The 16,934-nt window shown below is 38.2% G+C and overlaps 1 protein-coding gene across 3 annotated transcripts; it reads left to right on the plus strand.

Annotated features, from left to right (window-relative positions):
• The first annotated feature begins 5,173 nt into the window (after positions 1 to 5,173).
• On the plus strand, positions 5,174 to 15,488 carry plin3 (perilipin 3). 3 transcript variants are annotated; one of them, XM_061737646.1, is made up of 8 exons: positions 5,174 to 5,306; positions 9,613 to 9,702; positions 9,829 to 10,024; positions 10,352 to 10,434; positions 11,407 to 11,638; positions 13,917 to 14,257; positions 14,920 to 15,138; positions 15,244 to 15,488. In XM_061737646.1, exons 2-8 carry the CDS (start codon positions 9,634 to 9,636, stop codon positions 15,382 to 15,384), a joined length of 1,281 nt encoding a protein of 426 aa, XP_061593630.1. In that variant the 5' UTR covers positions 5,174 to 5,306; positions 9,613 to 9,633; the 3' UTR covers positions 15,385 to 15,488. The 3 variants fall into 3 exon arrangements, with proteins under 3 accessions (XP_061593630.1, XP_061593631.1, XP_061593632.1); XM_061737647.1 differs by having other exon boundaries at positions 5,200 to 5,321; XM_061737648.1 differs by lacking the exon at positions 5,174 to 5,306 and adding an exon at positions 5,884 to 5,902.
• The last annotated feature ends 1,446 nt before the right edge of the window (positions 15,489 to 16,934 follow it).

Genomic DNA, 16,934 nt, shown 5'->3' on the forward strand with positions numbered 1-16,934 from the left:
AGATACTGTATAAAGCACATTTTGGGCCTGCTAATTCTTATTCAGAAAAGTGTGTTGTAAATCTGAAACTCTTTCACATTTGGCTGTGCAGTGCCCAAGACTGAGGAGGTTGTGTCCTCATATTGGGAGAGCTGTTTTCATTCCTTTTGTGCTTAGTCTTAAGCATTCTGCTAAGAAGAAATATATTCACTGACTACTTCATTTTGTTTTTGCCTCTGCTAAATTGGCAGTATATGCTTACTCAAGATGATGGGGAGTTTAGAGAGTTTTATGGGCACATGGACTATTTTTTCATGGAGGAAGGGGAGGGGGGCACTTTCTTCTTTTTTTTTCTCTATGATTGATAATGTTTTTAGTCTTAGACGGTTGACGTAAAAACTGTCATTGTAGGACATTTTTAAATCTGTAAAATCTGTCTTACATTCAATATTATTCATTAACCACTAATGAATATTAAAGGGACCTACCGGTATTATGAAAAACACGTTTTCTCTTGCTTTATCATATATATAAAGTGGTCTCCCCTCAGCCTGCCAACTCAGAGAAGGAGGAAAGCAACCAAATTCTGCAGTGTCTGTGCAGCCCGGCTGGATGCGCCGTCCAGTGTGATGTGGATCTACGAGCCGTTCAGATTCTGCTCCCTTCCGTTATGTAACCAAAATACAAACCACGCCCACAACTAAACACTGTGTAACTGCATGAGAGCGTCCGACTATCGTAGCACTGCGTGACATCAGACGCTCTCTGTCCATCTCCCTCCAGCAGCTGCCACTTTATTGAGGTTTTTGTAGTGAAATGAGGAGGTATCATAGAGATAACTTCTCATTTCAACTAACTGGATCAGCCTTTCCTCATCCATGACCGTTTCCTACAGCGATTTCAACCGGCTTTCAACGCGAGCGATAGGAAGAAAATAGAAGCCGGGCGTCCGACAAATGTTCAGCTCGCTGCGTCGCTGCGGCCAGTTAGGACAGTCCAATAGAAAATAAAGCAATGGAATTGATTTTGTCGCTGACGCATCGCATGCAGTTAGGACACGGTTTAATATTATTAATATTTTAATATTATTATTTTAATATCTTTCATTCACTGCAACGTGCAATTATGCAAATATCCATCTGTAAATATCCGTCTGTTATTTTTTATATACTAGTATTTCTTATTATTTATTTTTTCTTATTATTATTATTATTATTATTATTGTATATACCAGTTTACTGTTTATAGTGTGTTATTATTACTGTGTTATTACTTTTCTATTGATGCCTCTTGTTTTTGAACTATCCCCTTTGCTGCTGTAAACTGCAAATTTCCCCTCTGTGGGACTATTAAAAGGAACCCTGGCTATTAAGACATGTAGGTCTTAAAAGATAAATGTTGGTATCAATTATAACAATGTGATATAAAAAACCTTGTTGATGTCTTTGTTTTTATAAAATTTGAAAATATAATTTAACTCGTAGGTCGCCATTGTTGTTTACATTCTGGGTAGTGACGTCAGACGGTGGCTCCTGCTAACCCCCGTCCACTGTTTTGACACCCAGAAACAGATGAAAACACAGCTAAACAGGGGACGGCGCACCAAAAACACAGATCAAAACACAGCTGAACATTAAGGTGACGGTGCACCTACAAAAAAGTAAAAAAATAAATTAAAAAAAGTACCGCACCATAAAGCGTGAACTATAATAACACCATAAAACTCAGATAGACTAACAGACCACACGTTTCAACTAGCAGATAGCCGATGCTACAATAAAAACCCCAGCCATATCTGGCGTCATTAAATTAAATAAAGATGTTCTTGCCTATTTGACGCGAAGTCTGCGCCTCCCGTTTCATCAAAGTCCCGGGCCAGTCCCCTCAGCCTCTGGTCTGGCGGATGGCGGAGCGCTGCGGGCTCATAGAGCCACGGCTACGCCGTCTACGCAGGAGCCTACGCCGTCTACGGCGTAGGCTCCTGCGTAGACGGCGTAGCCATGGCTCTAGAGACTACAGCGCTCCGCCATCCGCTCTCGCCGACGCCGGTGGGTAGGATGCACGTTTGGGTGGGCATAGCCCACCCCTGCCCCCCCCTAAAACCGGCCTCGGGGCTGGGTCCACCGTTTGATGACAGACCAGAGGCTGAGGGGACTGGCCCGGGAGTTTGATGAAACGGGAGGCACAGACTTCGCATCAAATAGGCAAGAACATCTTTATTTAATTTAATGACACCAGATCTGGCTGGGGTTTTTATTGTAGCATCGGCTATCTGCTAGTTGAAACGTGTGGTCTGTTAGTCTGTCTGAGTTTTATGGTGTTTTTATAGTTCATGCTTTATGGTGCGGTACTTTTTTTTTTTTTTTTTTTACTTTTTTGTAGGTGCGCCGTCACCTTAATGTTTAGCTGTGTTTTGATCTGTGTTTCTGGTGCGCCGTCACCTGTTTAGCTGTGTTTTCATCTGTTTCTGGGTGTCAAAACAGTGGACGGGGGTTAGCAGGAGCCACCGTCTGACGTCACTACCCAGAATGTAAACAACAATGGCGACCTACGAGTTAAATTATATTTTCAAATTTTATAAAAACGAAGACATCAACAAGGTTTTTTATATCACATTGTTATAATTGATACCAACATTTATCTTTTAAGACCTACATGTCTTAATAGCCAGGGTTCCTTTTAAAGGATTATCTTATCTTATCTTATCTTAATAGTGTACGCAGCCGGCTGCTCTTCTGCCCAGAGCGATGCTTTGTTTCCTCCCCTGCTACACGTCATTCAGGCAGCCAATCAGCACAGAGCCTCATTATCATAGCCCCGCCCACTCAGAATCCCACATAGATAATGAGGTTAGAAAATGGGAAGATAAAGACATTCCTCAGAGGCTGAATTTCTAATTTATCTAGGGAAAAAAATCAAAAGCTTGTTTTTAAGACATTCAAGGCCTGTTTAAAATAGATATTACATGCCATAATAGGTCCCCTTTAAGCCAAAATGTCTGAGTTACATGACATGAGGCCAGACATGGTTTGATTGTTCCAATTTTATTTCCACAGAAAGAGCACGTAATCTTAGTTTTTATTTAGAAGTAGACTATATGTCCAGAATGTTTAATGTTTTGGAGTTATAGGTAGGGTTGCCACCCGTCCCGTAAAATACGGAATTGTCCTTTATTTGAGAAAAAAATGTGCCGTCCCTTATTGAACTAATACGGGACGCGATTTGTTCTGTATTTTCATTAACGCCCCATACACACGTCTGTCACACACACATCAACACTAACTTTATCAATAATGAACAAAATAAAACACAGGAAAGATTAAGTCCAGCAAAATCTTTGTGGCGGGACAACAGGACCTGCTGCGTCCGTGCCCAGATCTTTATATGTGTGTGCCAGACAGCGGGGAGGACTCGGGCTTCACCTCCAGATAGGAGTTGGGAATTGGGAATTAATAGTTGTGTTCCGTATTGAACCAATACGGACATATATTATTCTCTTATTTATTGATGTCATACAGGTGAAGGTCGGAACATTTGAATATATTGCAAAACGTCATTCGTAGTAAATTTAACTAGAGGTGAAACAAATATATTATTTCCCCACTACATTCAAAGTGAAATATTTCAAGCCTTTATTTGTTATCATTTTGATGATTATGGCTCACAGTTTATGAAAACCCCAAATAAAAAATAAATTAGAGAATATTTTATGAAATCAATAAACAATTCCATCATTAAAATTATAACAAATAAAGGTTTAACATATCTTGCTTTGCATGTAATAAGACTAGGTAATATATTAGTTTCACCTTTTAAGTTGAATTATTGAAATAAATTAACTTTTACACCATATTCTAGTTGAATTATTGAAATAAATGAACTTTGACACCATATTCTAGTTTAATTATTGAAATAAATTAACCATTACTGTTAATGTGTTCTGTGTACTGTGTTCTGCATTCATCACTCCCTCGATAATGAAATCTGTTATTCATTCTTTGGTTTTGTCTCATTTAGAATACTGCCCTGTTATCTGGTCATCAGCTACACAATCTGATTTGAAAAAGTTGCAGATTGCGCAGAATAAAGCGGCTCGTCTGGCATTAGGCTGTTCATACATGACAAGTATTAGTTATATGCATGAACATCTGGCATGGCTAATGGTTGAAAAGAAATTAGCAGTGAGTCTTATAATGCTACTGCGGAACATTATTTCCACTGGCAAGCCGTATAGCTTGGCTCACCAGTTAGAAATGACTTCTGAACATGGTTACAACACCAGGGGAGCAGCTTCTGGTAACATAAGAATACAAACAACACCTAAATCAAACTGTCTGAAACATACTGGTATATATAGGTCAATAACCCTCTGGAATGCACTGCCCAAAAATATATTTTCTACAATACATAGCAAAATTACTTTCAAAAAGAATATCAAGATATACCTAGCCAATTTGCCAAGTACATAACTGTGATTTGTAAATCTGTTCTTTTGATTTATAATGTGAATTTGTTCTTTGTATCTGTGTTCTTTGTATTTTATTTTATTTTTTATTTTTATTTTCTGTTTTTATTTTAAATTGTATTTTTAGCTGTACATTTGTATTGTATTTGTTTTATTCAGGACCCCAGGAAGACTAGAGGCTCAGTCATGTGTCTCTAATGGGGATCCTTCAATAAACATAAACATAAACATTACACCATATTCTAGGTGAATTATTGAAATAAATTCACTTTTACACCATATTCTAGTTGAATTATTGAAATAAATTAACTTTTACACCATATTCTTCACCTGTAGGCTATATTATACATCTGGGCTGATGTGGACATACAAAGCATAGGAGGCTATTTCAGTTGCTAGTATGGTTGGCTGTCTCTACAGTCATGCAAGTTCAATGCTATTAAAGCACTTTAAACTTTAAATCAATTAAATCAATTGTTTTTTCATATAAAATAAACACATTTTTATGCAGTTTAGAAGTTTTGGGGCTTTTTTTTTTGGCTCCTTAGCTGCTGAAATCAGGGCGTCCCTTATTTCTATTTCTGAAAGGTGGCAACCCTAGTTATAGGGAATGTTGGATACGACGTTTAGTGTTTTATAAATACAGCAGGCTGTTTAATCTCGAACTTGCGGTGACCTGCAACAAGGACGGCTGTCTCTTCCTGCTGGGATGTGATTGGTTTAAAGTTGACAGTCCACGCCCACAGAGCGACTTGTTCTTGCTCAACAGCACTACGAAAAGAGGGGATCGGTCTTGGAGCTGGTTCCTGACGAGCATCAGCAGGGTCACAGCAGGACAGAGGACCAGCAGGCTGCTACCGAGGTCAGTGAAGTGAAGGTGGGACTCCTCCGCCATGCATTAAGGAGCATCTGCTCAGCACACTTAACTACAGCCTGAATTATGGTCCCGCGTTAAATCGACGCAGAGCCTACGCCGTAGGGTACGGCGTAGCTTACGGCGTAACTCTGCGTTGGTGTAACGCGGAACCATAAATCAGCCTTAACGTAGCAACTTTTACTATCACAACAAATCTTCAGAGGAGACAGTTGGATTTAATTTCCTTTATGATGCTGAACAGACTTAAATCTGAGAAGTTTCACATGAATAAGACGAGGCTCATGAAAGGAGCACTGTTATTAGTTGTATTACCTTATCTGGGTTAAAGTTCACCACCCATAAAGTGGAAGAAGAAGCAACACTTGTTACTTACTAGTTGCTAATATTGTGACTATATACATATAGGACTGGAAGTAAATTCTTACCAGCTGATCATCTGTGCTAATAATTATTGTTCCATAAAATAAATCTGTATCAAGACTGCTGATCTTCTCAGTGTGTGACTCTTTTCAATGTGAAGCAATGTCTTCTTATAACCTTTCGTCTCAGATTGTGACCGAGGGAGCAAGGATGTTCAGCAAGTGAGTTTTTTTTGGGTTTTTTTTTGTGAGAAATAGAGAGAAATAATCCTATGACTCGTCAGATTTGTCTTGGCACCACTGGATGTTTCTGATATAATAGTTTTCAGAAACCACAAAGTAATCCAGCTGTTATCTAGGTAATTTATACACTTTCAGATAAAGCTGAAGTGAAGACACTTTCGATTTGAAAAACCCAGCCTTACACTTCTAGGTTGCGACTTCTTGTGGAGCACCACATCTTCCAATAAAAGAAAGACAAAATTCAACAGTTCAAGAACAGGTTGTCTCTTTTTGTTTCTGTCCTTTTGTTTTTTTTTAATCACAAATCAGTGTTCTCCTTTTTAAACTATTAATTTAGAGTGGTTTGTTTTGTTCCCTTTTGGATTGCCTTCAACACCTTTCTCAATATGTAAATGTCTTAAGATACAGCATAATTTATATAAAAGGTCATGTGAAGTTTAGCTTTGCAGGGAGGGTAGTCGTCTTTGTATTTTCATGAGTATTCAGCAGGAATGAGATTATCATTTCTGAGGAACTAAAGCAGCCTAGTTTCTTGCACCGTACCTTCTTCTTAACATGCCATCTCTCTGCACACATCATCACAGCTTCATATCTTGCTTGGTATCACTGAAGACAGAGTTAGACTTTGCTTTGTAATAAAGCAACAGTTAAGATGTCATCAGCTGAAACTTAATAGAGTGTGTTGCTCAACCAAGCTGTTGCAACAAAATGCAATCTTCCGTCACACAGTGCCCAGAGAGCAGAGATCGTCTGGAACAATAAAGTTCATGGAAAAAAAAAATCAGAGCAAGGATTTCATCCACTTTTGACAGAAAATGTGTGAAATTAATTTCTACAGAAGCCTCAGCCATGGCTGGAGTTGCTCTCTGCACAGTTTGATGAATCAGCAATTCCCCCCTGTCAAGTTAATATAGACCAATATATGTAAGTATTTATGTTAGTCTCGTTAGCAATTACAGCTGGCCAGTCGGACTTCTGTCCTTCTGCGACTCGTGTGCTATATATATCAGGTAAAGCATGTCAAACACTTGGAAACAGCATTTCAGTAAGGGCAGGTGAAGTCACGAATTGTAAGCACTGTGGAAGGACGGGGTAGTTTTTGTATCCAGTATACCTCTTCACTCTTTCTTAATGCCAAGCATACAAGGAAAAAATGTCTCATCCACTAAAATGGATCAAGGGAACGGATGCTCTGCCAGGATTCTTTGTTACATGATTGTAACATGGTTGGCGAAAGGATCTTTCTGTGTGGAGTTTGTATGTTCTCCCCGTGTTCCCTTGGTAGCTAATGTGAGCTACCCTCACAAAAACATGCAGCAGTCCTGGGCTATACATGCCCCCTCTGGCCAACCGGGGCGCCAGATGGGGTGGGGAGGATCTGGCCGGAATAACGTGATCCTTCCACGCGCTACGTCCGGCCGGAGAAGCCCCACCCTGTCTGGTGAAAAGAAGCGGCCTGCTCACTCCTCAGGTTAAGGAGGAGACCTGAGCTCAGTGCAGGGCCCTCCCGGGGTTGGTAGAGGATGGCAGTGCCCAGGACTGTCACTTAGATAGGAGCACTGGGTGATAAAATGGGAGAAAATCAGGGATAGAAATATTAAAAAAAAAAAAAAAAAAAAACCTCAGAGGCTTGCTGATAAAAATGGTTGGGCATAGAATAACTAGAAGGGCTGCATACCTTCAAGAGCATTTTTCTGCATTCACATGGCGCAAAAGAACCTTGAGTTCACGTTATATTCGGTGATAGATGGCATCACCTTTTAGAGTTCAAGCTAATAACAAATTGCAATCTCAGTACACAGTTGTAAGTACATTACTTCACACCTGGTATTAGAATATGGGTTCAGATATGACCACTTGTAAGTGCCTTGATCTGACTTTTTTCTGCATTTTACAAATAAAGGGAATTAAATATGTATATATGAATATAGTGGTAACTCTTTATCGCAAAATATTAATTAATATAATATCTCTAAACATTCAGCCAAAGTATTTTATGAACATCTGTTGACAAAAACATTAAAGGGATTGTGAAGAATACGCTGTAGCATCACAGTGAGATTATTTTGGTTTTAACATGATAAATGACCCAATAATTTGAAGGCATCTGTAAAATACTCATGATTAAAAAAGGAATCATTAACCACAATTTCTATTTACAGCTCATTCATGACAGATAATCGAGTAGAATACCCACACCATCCCATTAATACTAGTTATGTGAACCAAGCCATTACTGTAGAGGCCAAACAGTCAATGCCTTTTAAAATGCTTGATTGTTACTGATGTATTTGGCACAGACTTGTACAAAATGATTTACTAATAATACCAGGGCATACCAACCATGTGCAGGATTCATACATAATTGTTTTTTTGAGTTATGAGCTCCTTAGCTGAGGCATTTCATTCAGTTCGCTTAAAAGCACTTATTTTTTTCACAGTAATAAGAGCATATGGTTTAACGGCAGTCGGAGTAATGGGACCTCACAGCCTCCTCACTGTGACCTGAAAGTATTCACACGTGAACTTACAGCCACCTATTTTTGATTAGATCACTCAAAACAAATGTTCATGTAGGCTGTGAAGAGAGATGTGAGCATACAGGTGGGAGAAACGGTTAATTCATGCCTCTTGCCTTGTGTGAAGTTGACGCTACGCCACTCTGAGAAAACCACTCAGTTTCTGCTTCCCATTAAAAATACAAATAAAAAAAATGCATTTTACAGCTTTCTGTGGCCCAATAAATATATCATTGGATATTCATTTGAAACAATTGTTTTTTTTTTTTTTTTTATTTAACAAACTACTTTGTGTTAACAGCTGTCATGTCGAGTAGTTCATTTGCCCTGGTTGTCGTGTAAAGCAACATTTTATATTATTAGATCTACGGATTTACTCTGTTCTCTTCCACTTTAGATGAATAATGCTATCAAAGGGGCCCTTTGTCTGTATGCTTTCATGAGAGCTTGAGAACAATATGTCATCAGTGTGAAAGCCCTTTTGGTCCACAGATCCTACCAGAATTCATCATTTTATTAACACTCCAATCTATAACTAGAAATCAGAACTTCCTCTATATCCACAATTTCTTTTCGTATGTCCATCGTTGTGTGTTTCAGTTATATTTCTTGATCTCAGAATAAAGTGTGTATAACTGTGATCCATAACGAGGGATACAAGCATGTGTAAAGGCGGATTTTACGTTTGACTTTGTTGTACAATACTGAAATACTAAGATGGAATCAGATGGTTGTAAGCACTTTGCTTTTTTTAATGCACTTAAAAACTGAAATTGGTCTTTTGAGACCTAATGTGAAATTATTAAAAAGAGTGATGTTATGACTTCAAGTAAATGCTGTTAGAAAAATCTAATAGGACAGGCTATCAACCTAGCTGTCAGTAGAAATTTCAATTAGCCCAAATACATAGACTTTGAATTGTTTGCATGGCAGCACCAATTCATAGTGTAAGAAGAGCAATTTCATTGTCATTGCATCAGAGTGTTGACAAAAAGGTTTAACATGGTTGAGCAGCTTTTCTGCTTAAAAAATCCTACAGGACAGCTATTCCTGCAAGATAAAGCATATCAGTCACTTTAACAAAACTTTTTTGAGAGGAAACTGTTTCATCATGCACCCAAAGCAAAGTGAAGTGAATTTATGTGTCTAACACACTGACTTCTGTTTCAGAGACTGAACCCAGCAGACACAATGGCAGATACCGAAAAGACCAATAAGACTGGAGATGCAGCAATGGAACCAGATACTGGAGACCAGCAGGTGAGGAACACTCAGACCCGGGATGACCCCAAATTCAGAAAAATTGTGTCATTTGACACATTTAACAAATTCTTGTTTGTACTTTGCAGTTTTCATTTACGTTAAAATGTTGCATTCTTTGCCCAGACTGTTATTTCTCGGGTGGGCAACTTGCCCCTGGTGAGTTCAGCTTGCGGGGTGGTGTCCAGCGCCTACACCAACACCAAAGACAACGTTCCCTTGCTGAAGGGGGTGATGGGTGTAGCAGAGAGTGGAGTCCGAACCCTGGGAGCTGCTGCCACAGTGGGGTCCAAACCTATTTTGGACATGATTGAACCACAGCGTAGGTTCTTCTTTTTGCAAAATATTATCTAGTATATGTGCAGCAAAAGCATGCATGTAAAACATGGGAAAATTCTTAAAAAAGATAATGCAAGACTTTTGCAATTTAAGTAGCATTGAAATCCTGTTACAGAATATCTACTTTGTTCATTTGGGATTTTTCAAGCTCTTTCAGTCATTGCTGTGATGTAAAATGCAAGATGATTGCTGTTTTTGTTAAGTCATTTTACTTCACACTTGGTTGAGAAAATATATTTTTCAGTATGTTAACACCCAGACTTATTGCTCTTGTGTTTTAAAGTGAATGTATTCTGTGTGCTTGTTTCAGTGACCACAGTGAATGAGTATGCCTTGAAAGGACTTGATAAAATGGAAGAAAAGCTGCCTATTCTTCACATACCAGCTGACAAGGTCGGACAGAAAACCATGTTATCACAACAATGAAGCGATGCGAGGATTACATTTAACATCGCTTTAACATTACTTTCTACTTTTGTCCCAGACAAAAGTAGAAAGCTCTTTTTCTTGTTACCTTTTTACTGCATACTAATAAATGGCAGTGTTGACCTTTTTCTCACTAGGTCTTTCCCCTTGCTGTCATCTTTGTGTATTAAGACCCCTCAGTCATGGTTTCAATTGATAGTCCTGGCATTTCTTCCTTTTGTCGTAATGATTAGGGGTGGGTATTGGGAAGGACCTCACGATACGATACGCATCACGATACTTGAGCCACGATACGATACAAATTGCGATATCCCGATAATGCGATATATCGCGATATTCTACATAGTTCACCGAAAAATGTAAAAATGCATTACACATCTTAAAATCCAAGTTGTATATATGTACATCAGATGATACTGATAATGCATTGGACAGACTGAGTCAAAACAATGTAATTCAAACTTTCCATTTTAATTATGCAACATATTTGCGTGAAAAAAACACACTGAAACACAATGAAAAGTGCAGAGTGTGCATTATTCTTAAATACAAAATACTCAAAATAAAATGCAGTGTCTCACCCACACTGAAATCTCAAAATAAAGTGCAGCTACTTGCCCCTGACTTAAAATGACAAAAATAAAATGCAGTGTCTCACTCACACTGAAATCACAAAATAAAGTGCAGCTAGGGGTGGGCAAAAATATTGATACGGCAATATATTGCGATACATACATTGAATATCGATATCGTATCGGGAGACTATGTATCGCGATATATTGCCGTATCAATATTTTTGCCCACCCCTAGTAATGATGCACCCTGTGTCACTTAGTTGCAAATGTTGTTTCTGTAGAATAAAAGATACATATAACATGCTGAATAGCACCGCTTTTACTCTATGACTATGTAACATTGTCATCTCTTTACTCCCTGCAGGTGGTGTCAGACACAGTAGGCATGATGTACCAGTCGGTGGCAGGAGCCAAAGATGCTGTGGTAGGAGCTGTGATGGGTGGCGTTGAGCTGACCCGGGCAGCAGTCAGCGGAGGTATCAGCACTGTCATGGGCACCAGGATGGGCCAGATGGTCAGCAGTGGGATGGGCCTGGCTCTAAGCCGATCTGAGGACTGGGTTGAGCAGCACCTACCGCTCACCGAAAAAGAGCTAGGTGAGTAAATGCAGTAAATGAGGAATTCCTAATCAGCTCATAAAAACCAGAGGGAGTAATAAAGCCACATGTCTACTCCTGGGAAAGAAATTAGGAGTACTCTGATAGTTAAATCAAATGAGAGTGGAGCAAAACTCGATGAGACTGTGCACAAACATAAAGGCAAGTGAAGGTAATCTGGCAGAATGGAGTGGTGTAATAAATAGGATTCAACTCGACTGCGGTGAATGAAGCTGGAGACATGAATGATTGGCCCTATTCATAGAGGGGAAGGTGGGACATCCAATGAACTCGCCTTCTGTTTACTTGGACTGTAAAGCACCAACAACTTCCAACACTCACAGCTCTGACACCTGCTACTATGATTTCATCTTACTTTGGCAGCCTGTGTTTCTCCAGTACTGAAATAATATATTAAATTTCACATATTTAAAAATTATGAACACTGGAAAATTCAACACCACAAAACCAAAAGAGGAGTTTAAACAGCTGAATAGTGAGAGTGTCATATATATTAGCTCACATAGACTTAAAACAAGAGGGTGAATCTTTTAGTGAATCTTTTAGTTTTTTCTGAGCTGATGTGTTTTAACCAGATTGGAGTTAAGTGGCCAGATTGAAACAAGAGTGCCAGTTGGTACAATGGAAGGGAATCATTTTAGGCTCTTTCGACCATTCATAATATACTACGGTAACTCATCCATGCAACGAATATGGTGCATGTAAAAAAATAAATGTGTGGCCACATTTATTCAGAAAACATCAAAAACAAAAGTTAGACATTCCTACAATCACAGCCTTGGGCTCACACTCACTGTGTTGGATCCCAAAATACACAGTAATACAACAACGTGGACAACCCTCCTGTGCAATATCACATAAAATTTGGTTTTACCTGTGACCACAAGCAAAGAGTTTTAAAACAAAAAAAACTGTATACACCAACAACTTTCTTTAATCAGGATTTATTTCGATTTTATGAAAATACTATCACCAGAACTTTTAAAGCTGAGGACCGGGTCTCATCTCCAGGTCTGCTTCATGACCCCACATTGAAAAGAAACTGCCAGGGGAAATAATAGACCAGATGAGTTTCCATCAGTGACGAAAAGATGTTAAAACAAATGAGTGATTCCTCCCTCCAAAAAATAAAATAAAAAATTTACTTGAAATACAGTTGTAAGCCATAAGGAATGGATGACGCTCCCTTATCAGAGCCACAGTTGCTGTTTTCCCAAATAGTTATCACTATCATCTAGTTATAAAAAACAGATAATGCTTCAGAGTTTCTGTGACAACAAAGTACACTAGATAACGCCAACTGCCATAAACAAATACATTAAAAAGGGACTTGCTTTCTCCCCAGCACAAAACTTTTGATTGAACCTTGAATCAGCATTGTTCAGATAAGATGAGATATTATTTTCAAGCTTGTATGTGGTCACGCATGTTTATCTTGAATCTCAACAGAACAGCCAAAATGAATGCATATTTCTCCAAGTAAAGCACAGTGGTGTAATTATTAGGATATGAAGTTTCAAAACTTGTAACAGTGTCTAATACCCAACATTTAAAATACCAGCCATCAGAATTGCTCCCAGTCACCAAACATTTGGCATCAGATTAATACGCCAGCAAGATAATCAATCAAACACACACTATCAACTTTTCAAAAGAGCTGTGAAAACTACTAACTGGTCAAGTATGTTGTGCAACCTGTGTCCAACTGAAACACGCCAGAGGTATTTTAATTATACACTACGGCCAGCAAACAGTGGAAAACAATAAATGATAGATACGGACAAACAAATTATCAAATTTTAATGTCAGAATTTTTTTTTTTTTTTTTTTTTTTTTTTTCTACCTTGTCTGCACACACATTACTGATCGATACCATGACGGCAGAAACCAAGTGTATATATGTGCATTATTACTATATTTAATATATACATATATCTACGCACACATATGCGTACACATACACAAATATACACATACAAACCCAGTGTTTTTTTTTGTTTTTTTTTGTTTTTTTTTGGGGGGGGAGGGGGTGGGGGGGTGGGTGACGACATTCACAATAATAATGTCCATAATGTCAGAAATTAAAGTTTTACTGTTGCTGCATTGGTTCCTTCTGAGGGTTGGAACTTTTGGATATAGTAAATCTAAATTGTTACGTTTTTTCTTTTTTTCAGACCACATTTTTAGATTTAGATACCTTACAAGACAGAACATTTGGAATGATTTTATGAGAGATTATAATGCATTTTTCTTTCAGTTGCTGTTGCTGAATCTCCCAGCTGTGAGCTGACCGCCACTTCAGCCAACTCCAGCTACTTTGTTCGATTGGGAAAACTCTCTTCCAAGGTACAGCAGCGAGCCCTAGAGCACTCCCTGGGCCGTGCACAACATGCCAGGGATGCCACCTATTCTTCCTTGGCTCAGATAACCAGCACTCTGGACCTGGTAGAGAAAGCCCGTGCCAGTCTGGGCACTGCTACCAGTCAAATGGGAGGAGCCACAGAGCAGCTGCAGCAGCAATGGGCAGAGTGGAAGCAGAAACATCATAAAGCTGGACAAACAGAATCCGAACTAGATGGAGCCAAAGATGAACATGAGGTCAGGGTTCATTACTAGATTTAACCAATGGTTTCTAAAATGAACAGTCTTGCATATCTAAATCTATATTATGTATACTTAACAGGTGCAGCATGTTTTGTTTTGTTTTTCCTCAAAGTGGTTTAGAATTCTGGAATTTATCACTGTTGCTTCCCAGTTAAACGATTCCTAATGAGGGTTATGTGGGATTGTGTGGCGTTCTTACCGTTTGTGATGATTTTTCCGCGGCTTTACCTGTCTTGCATAGTTTAAGTGTTAGATTGATTGGAGATTTGCAGAGGTGAGTGTGAGAGTTGTATCTCACACTCACCTCTATGTCTCTGGCCCTGTGTGGTTGTCAGCTGGGATAGATTCCAGTTCCCTCACAGGGACCTGAACAGGAGCTAAGTGCTCAAATATGTTTTTTTCTCTTTTTGTTTTCTACTCTTTTATTTTTTAACTTTGTTACCTTTAGCATGTCATAAAATAAGTACATAATGTTCATTTGGACTAATCTGTGCAAAAGCATTTAGAATAGTCCGGTCCATTCTAAGTCCGTAATAAAGAAGATAATAATAATAATAGTATTAATTCGGGTTAAAGTGAATCTTTATATAATTGATTTATTTCTCCTTTTTTTTAATATGTATTTATATATGTAAATATATATACATACTCCACAGAAGCTGGACTGGCAGGTCCTCTCTATGGTCCGTGTTCTCAGTCACCAGATGAAGTCTGCATGCTCCAGCGTGGTTTCCAGCGCTCAGGGTTTGCCAGGTGCCGTCCAGGACCAGCTGACCAGTGCACGGCAAGCCGCTGAAGAACTGCAGGCCTCGCTAGGAAGTGCTAGCACAATCACTCCCCACCTTTTGGAGCGAAGTCGTGTACACCTGAAACAAGTACAAATTTCAACATGCTTTAGTGTAATATTTAATTATTGCTGTTTTTATTTTTAATAAATTATCATCACTGAACACAACACATTTTTCACCTGTTTATCTTAGATCCAACACTCCCTGGATAGCGTCATGGAATATCTACTTCACAATACACCCCTAAACTGGCTGGTTGGACCTTTTGCTCCTCAGAAGATTGAGACAGAAGAAACTGATGTGAAAATGGAACAAGCTAGCCAAAGCAACTAGACTTGAATACTTCTGTATAGACAGATGAATGGTGTACACTGTAGATATAACCATTTAAAATAAAGTAATTTGTCTAATGAGAGGACTTAATAATAATATAACAATGTTTCTTCTTGTTCTTTTTTATATGACTACAGGTTCACATTTAAAGTCCACCCTTGTTTAAGCTTACATTTTACATATCTGGAGTTAATATCTCATATCATATCTGGATTGCAAACGAGGTTAACCACTTTGGGCCCCTGAGCAAGGCCCTTAACCCTTACTGCACCCCGGGCGCTGTACAAATGGCAGCCCACTACTACACTACACTAGTTTCACTAGAGATGGGTTTAAATGCAGAGAAAGAATGTCCCCATTGTGGGACTAATAAAGGAAAGTTATTATTATTATTATTATTATTATTATTATTATTATTATTATTATTATTATTATTATTCATAAGAATTATTATTATTAATTGAAAATAAAAACCATTTGGTCCTTACCATGTCTTAAAATTAGATATAAGCTATTGTCTTAGAAAGCAAATGCTGCTGCCTATCAGAGCTTTTGCAGACCTGAGCATTGCCCAAGTTTGCAAAGTTACACCTGAACAAATCATAATACTTCTGGAAAAATTTAATTTGGACAGAAGAGGAAAAAGTGATGATCATTGCCCTCATTGGGGTAATGATTTGGGCTTGTTTTGTATAAACAAAGCACCTTGAATGCATTGAGTGGACCATGAACTTGTCTGTGTACCAAGTAATTCTAGACTCAAATGTGAGGCCAGCTGTCCATCAGCTAAAGCTTGGGCAAAATTGGGTCATGTACCAGGACACTGATCCCGAGCCACTATACAACAGAACCGCTTTAAAACAAAAAATCAAGATGCTGCCTTAGCCCTGTCCATGTCCAGACCACCACCAGAGGCAGTTGAGATGTGTTAGTAAAATAGTGCTTTCAAATCTCTATGAATTGATGATGATTGATTATAATGAAGAATATCAAAATATCTCCACTACATTGTAAGCAACTAATCATTTCATAATTAAAACACATACTTATTCTTGCTGAAGGTGATACTACAAGCTATTAAATAATGAGTTGTACCTAAATTAAACACATTTTTCCAGACCTAGTTTATGGTAAATAAATAATGAAATGTAATTTTTGTCCTTGCTCATCTGAGGTTATATTTGAAGAATTGAAAGACCGAGTAATGATTCCTTGTCATGTCATGTTATTAAAAACGTTAGATTAAGCAAGGGTTTTCTTTATTTTCCTATTTCCGTATATATCATGAAGATTACATTTATCATATTAAATTAAATGAGTTATTTTTATTCTCACTTTTAATTATCTTGAAACTATACTCTTTTGATTTGTTTTTTTTACACTTGAATTAGATTAAATTAGATTACATTGTCCTTTATTCCTACCTCAATGGGGAATTTCACTTTGTGCAGCAGCAGTACACCCTACACACACATGCAGCGAAAGGGTAAAAAATATATAATTACAAAATATAAACAGTATATACATTGGAATGAAAATAAAAGTAGTGC

This window comes from Cololabis saira, chromosome 13, assembly GCF_033807715.1.
Source record: "Cololabis saira isolate AMF1-May2022 chromosome 13, fColSai1.1, whole genome shotgun sequence".
NCBI lineage: Eukaryota > Metazoa > Chordata > Actinopteri > Beloniformes > Belonidae > Cololabis > Cololabis saira.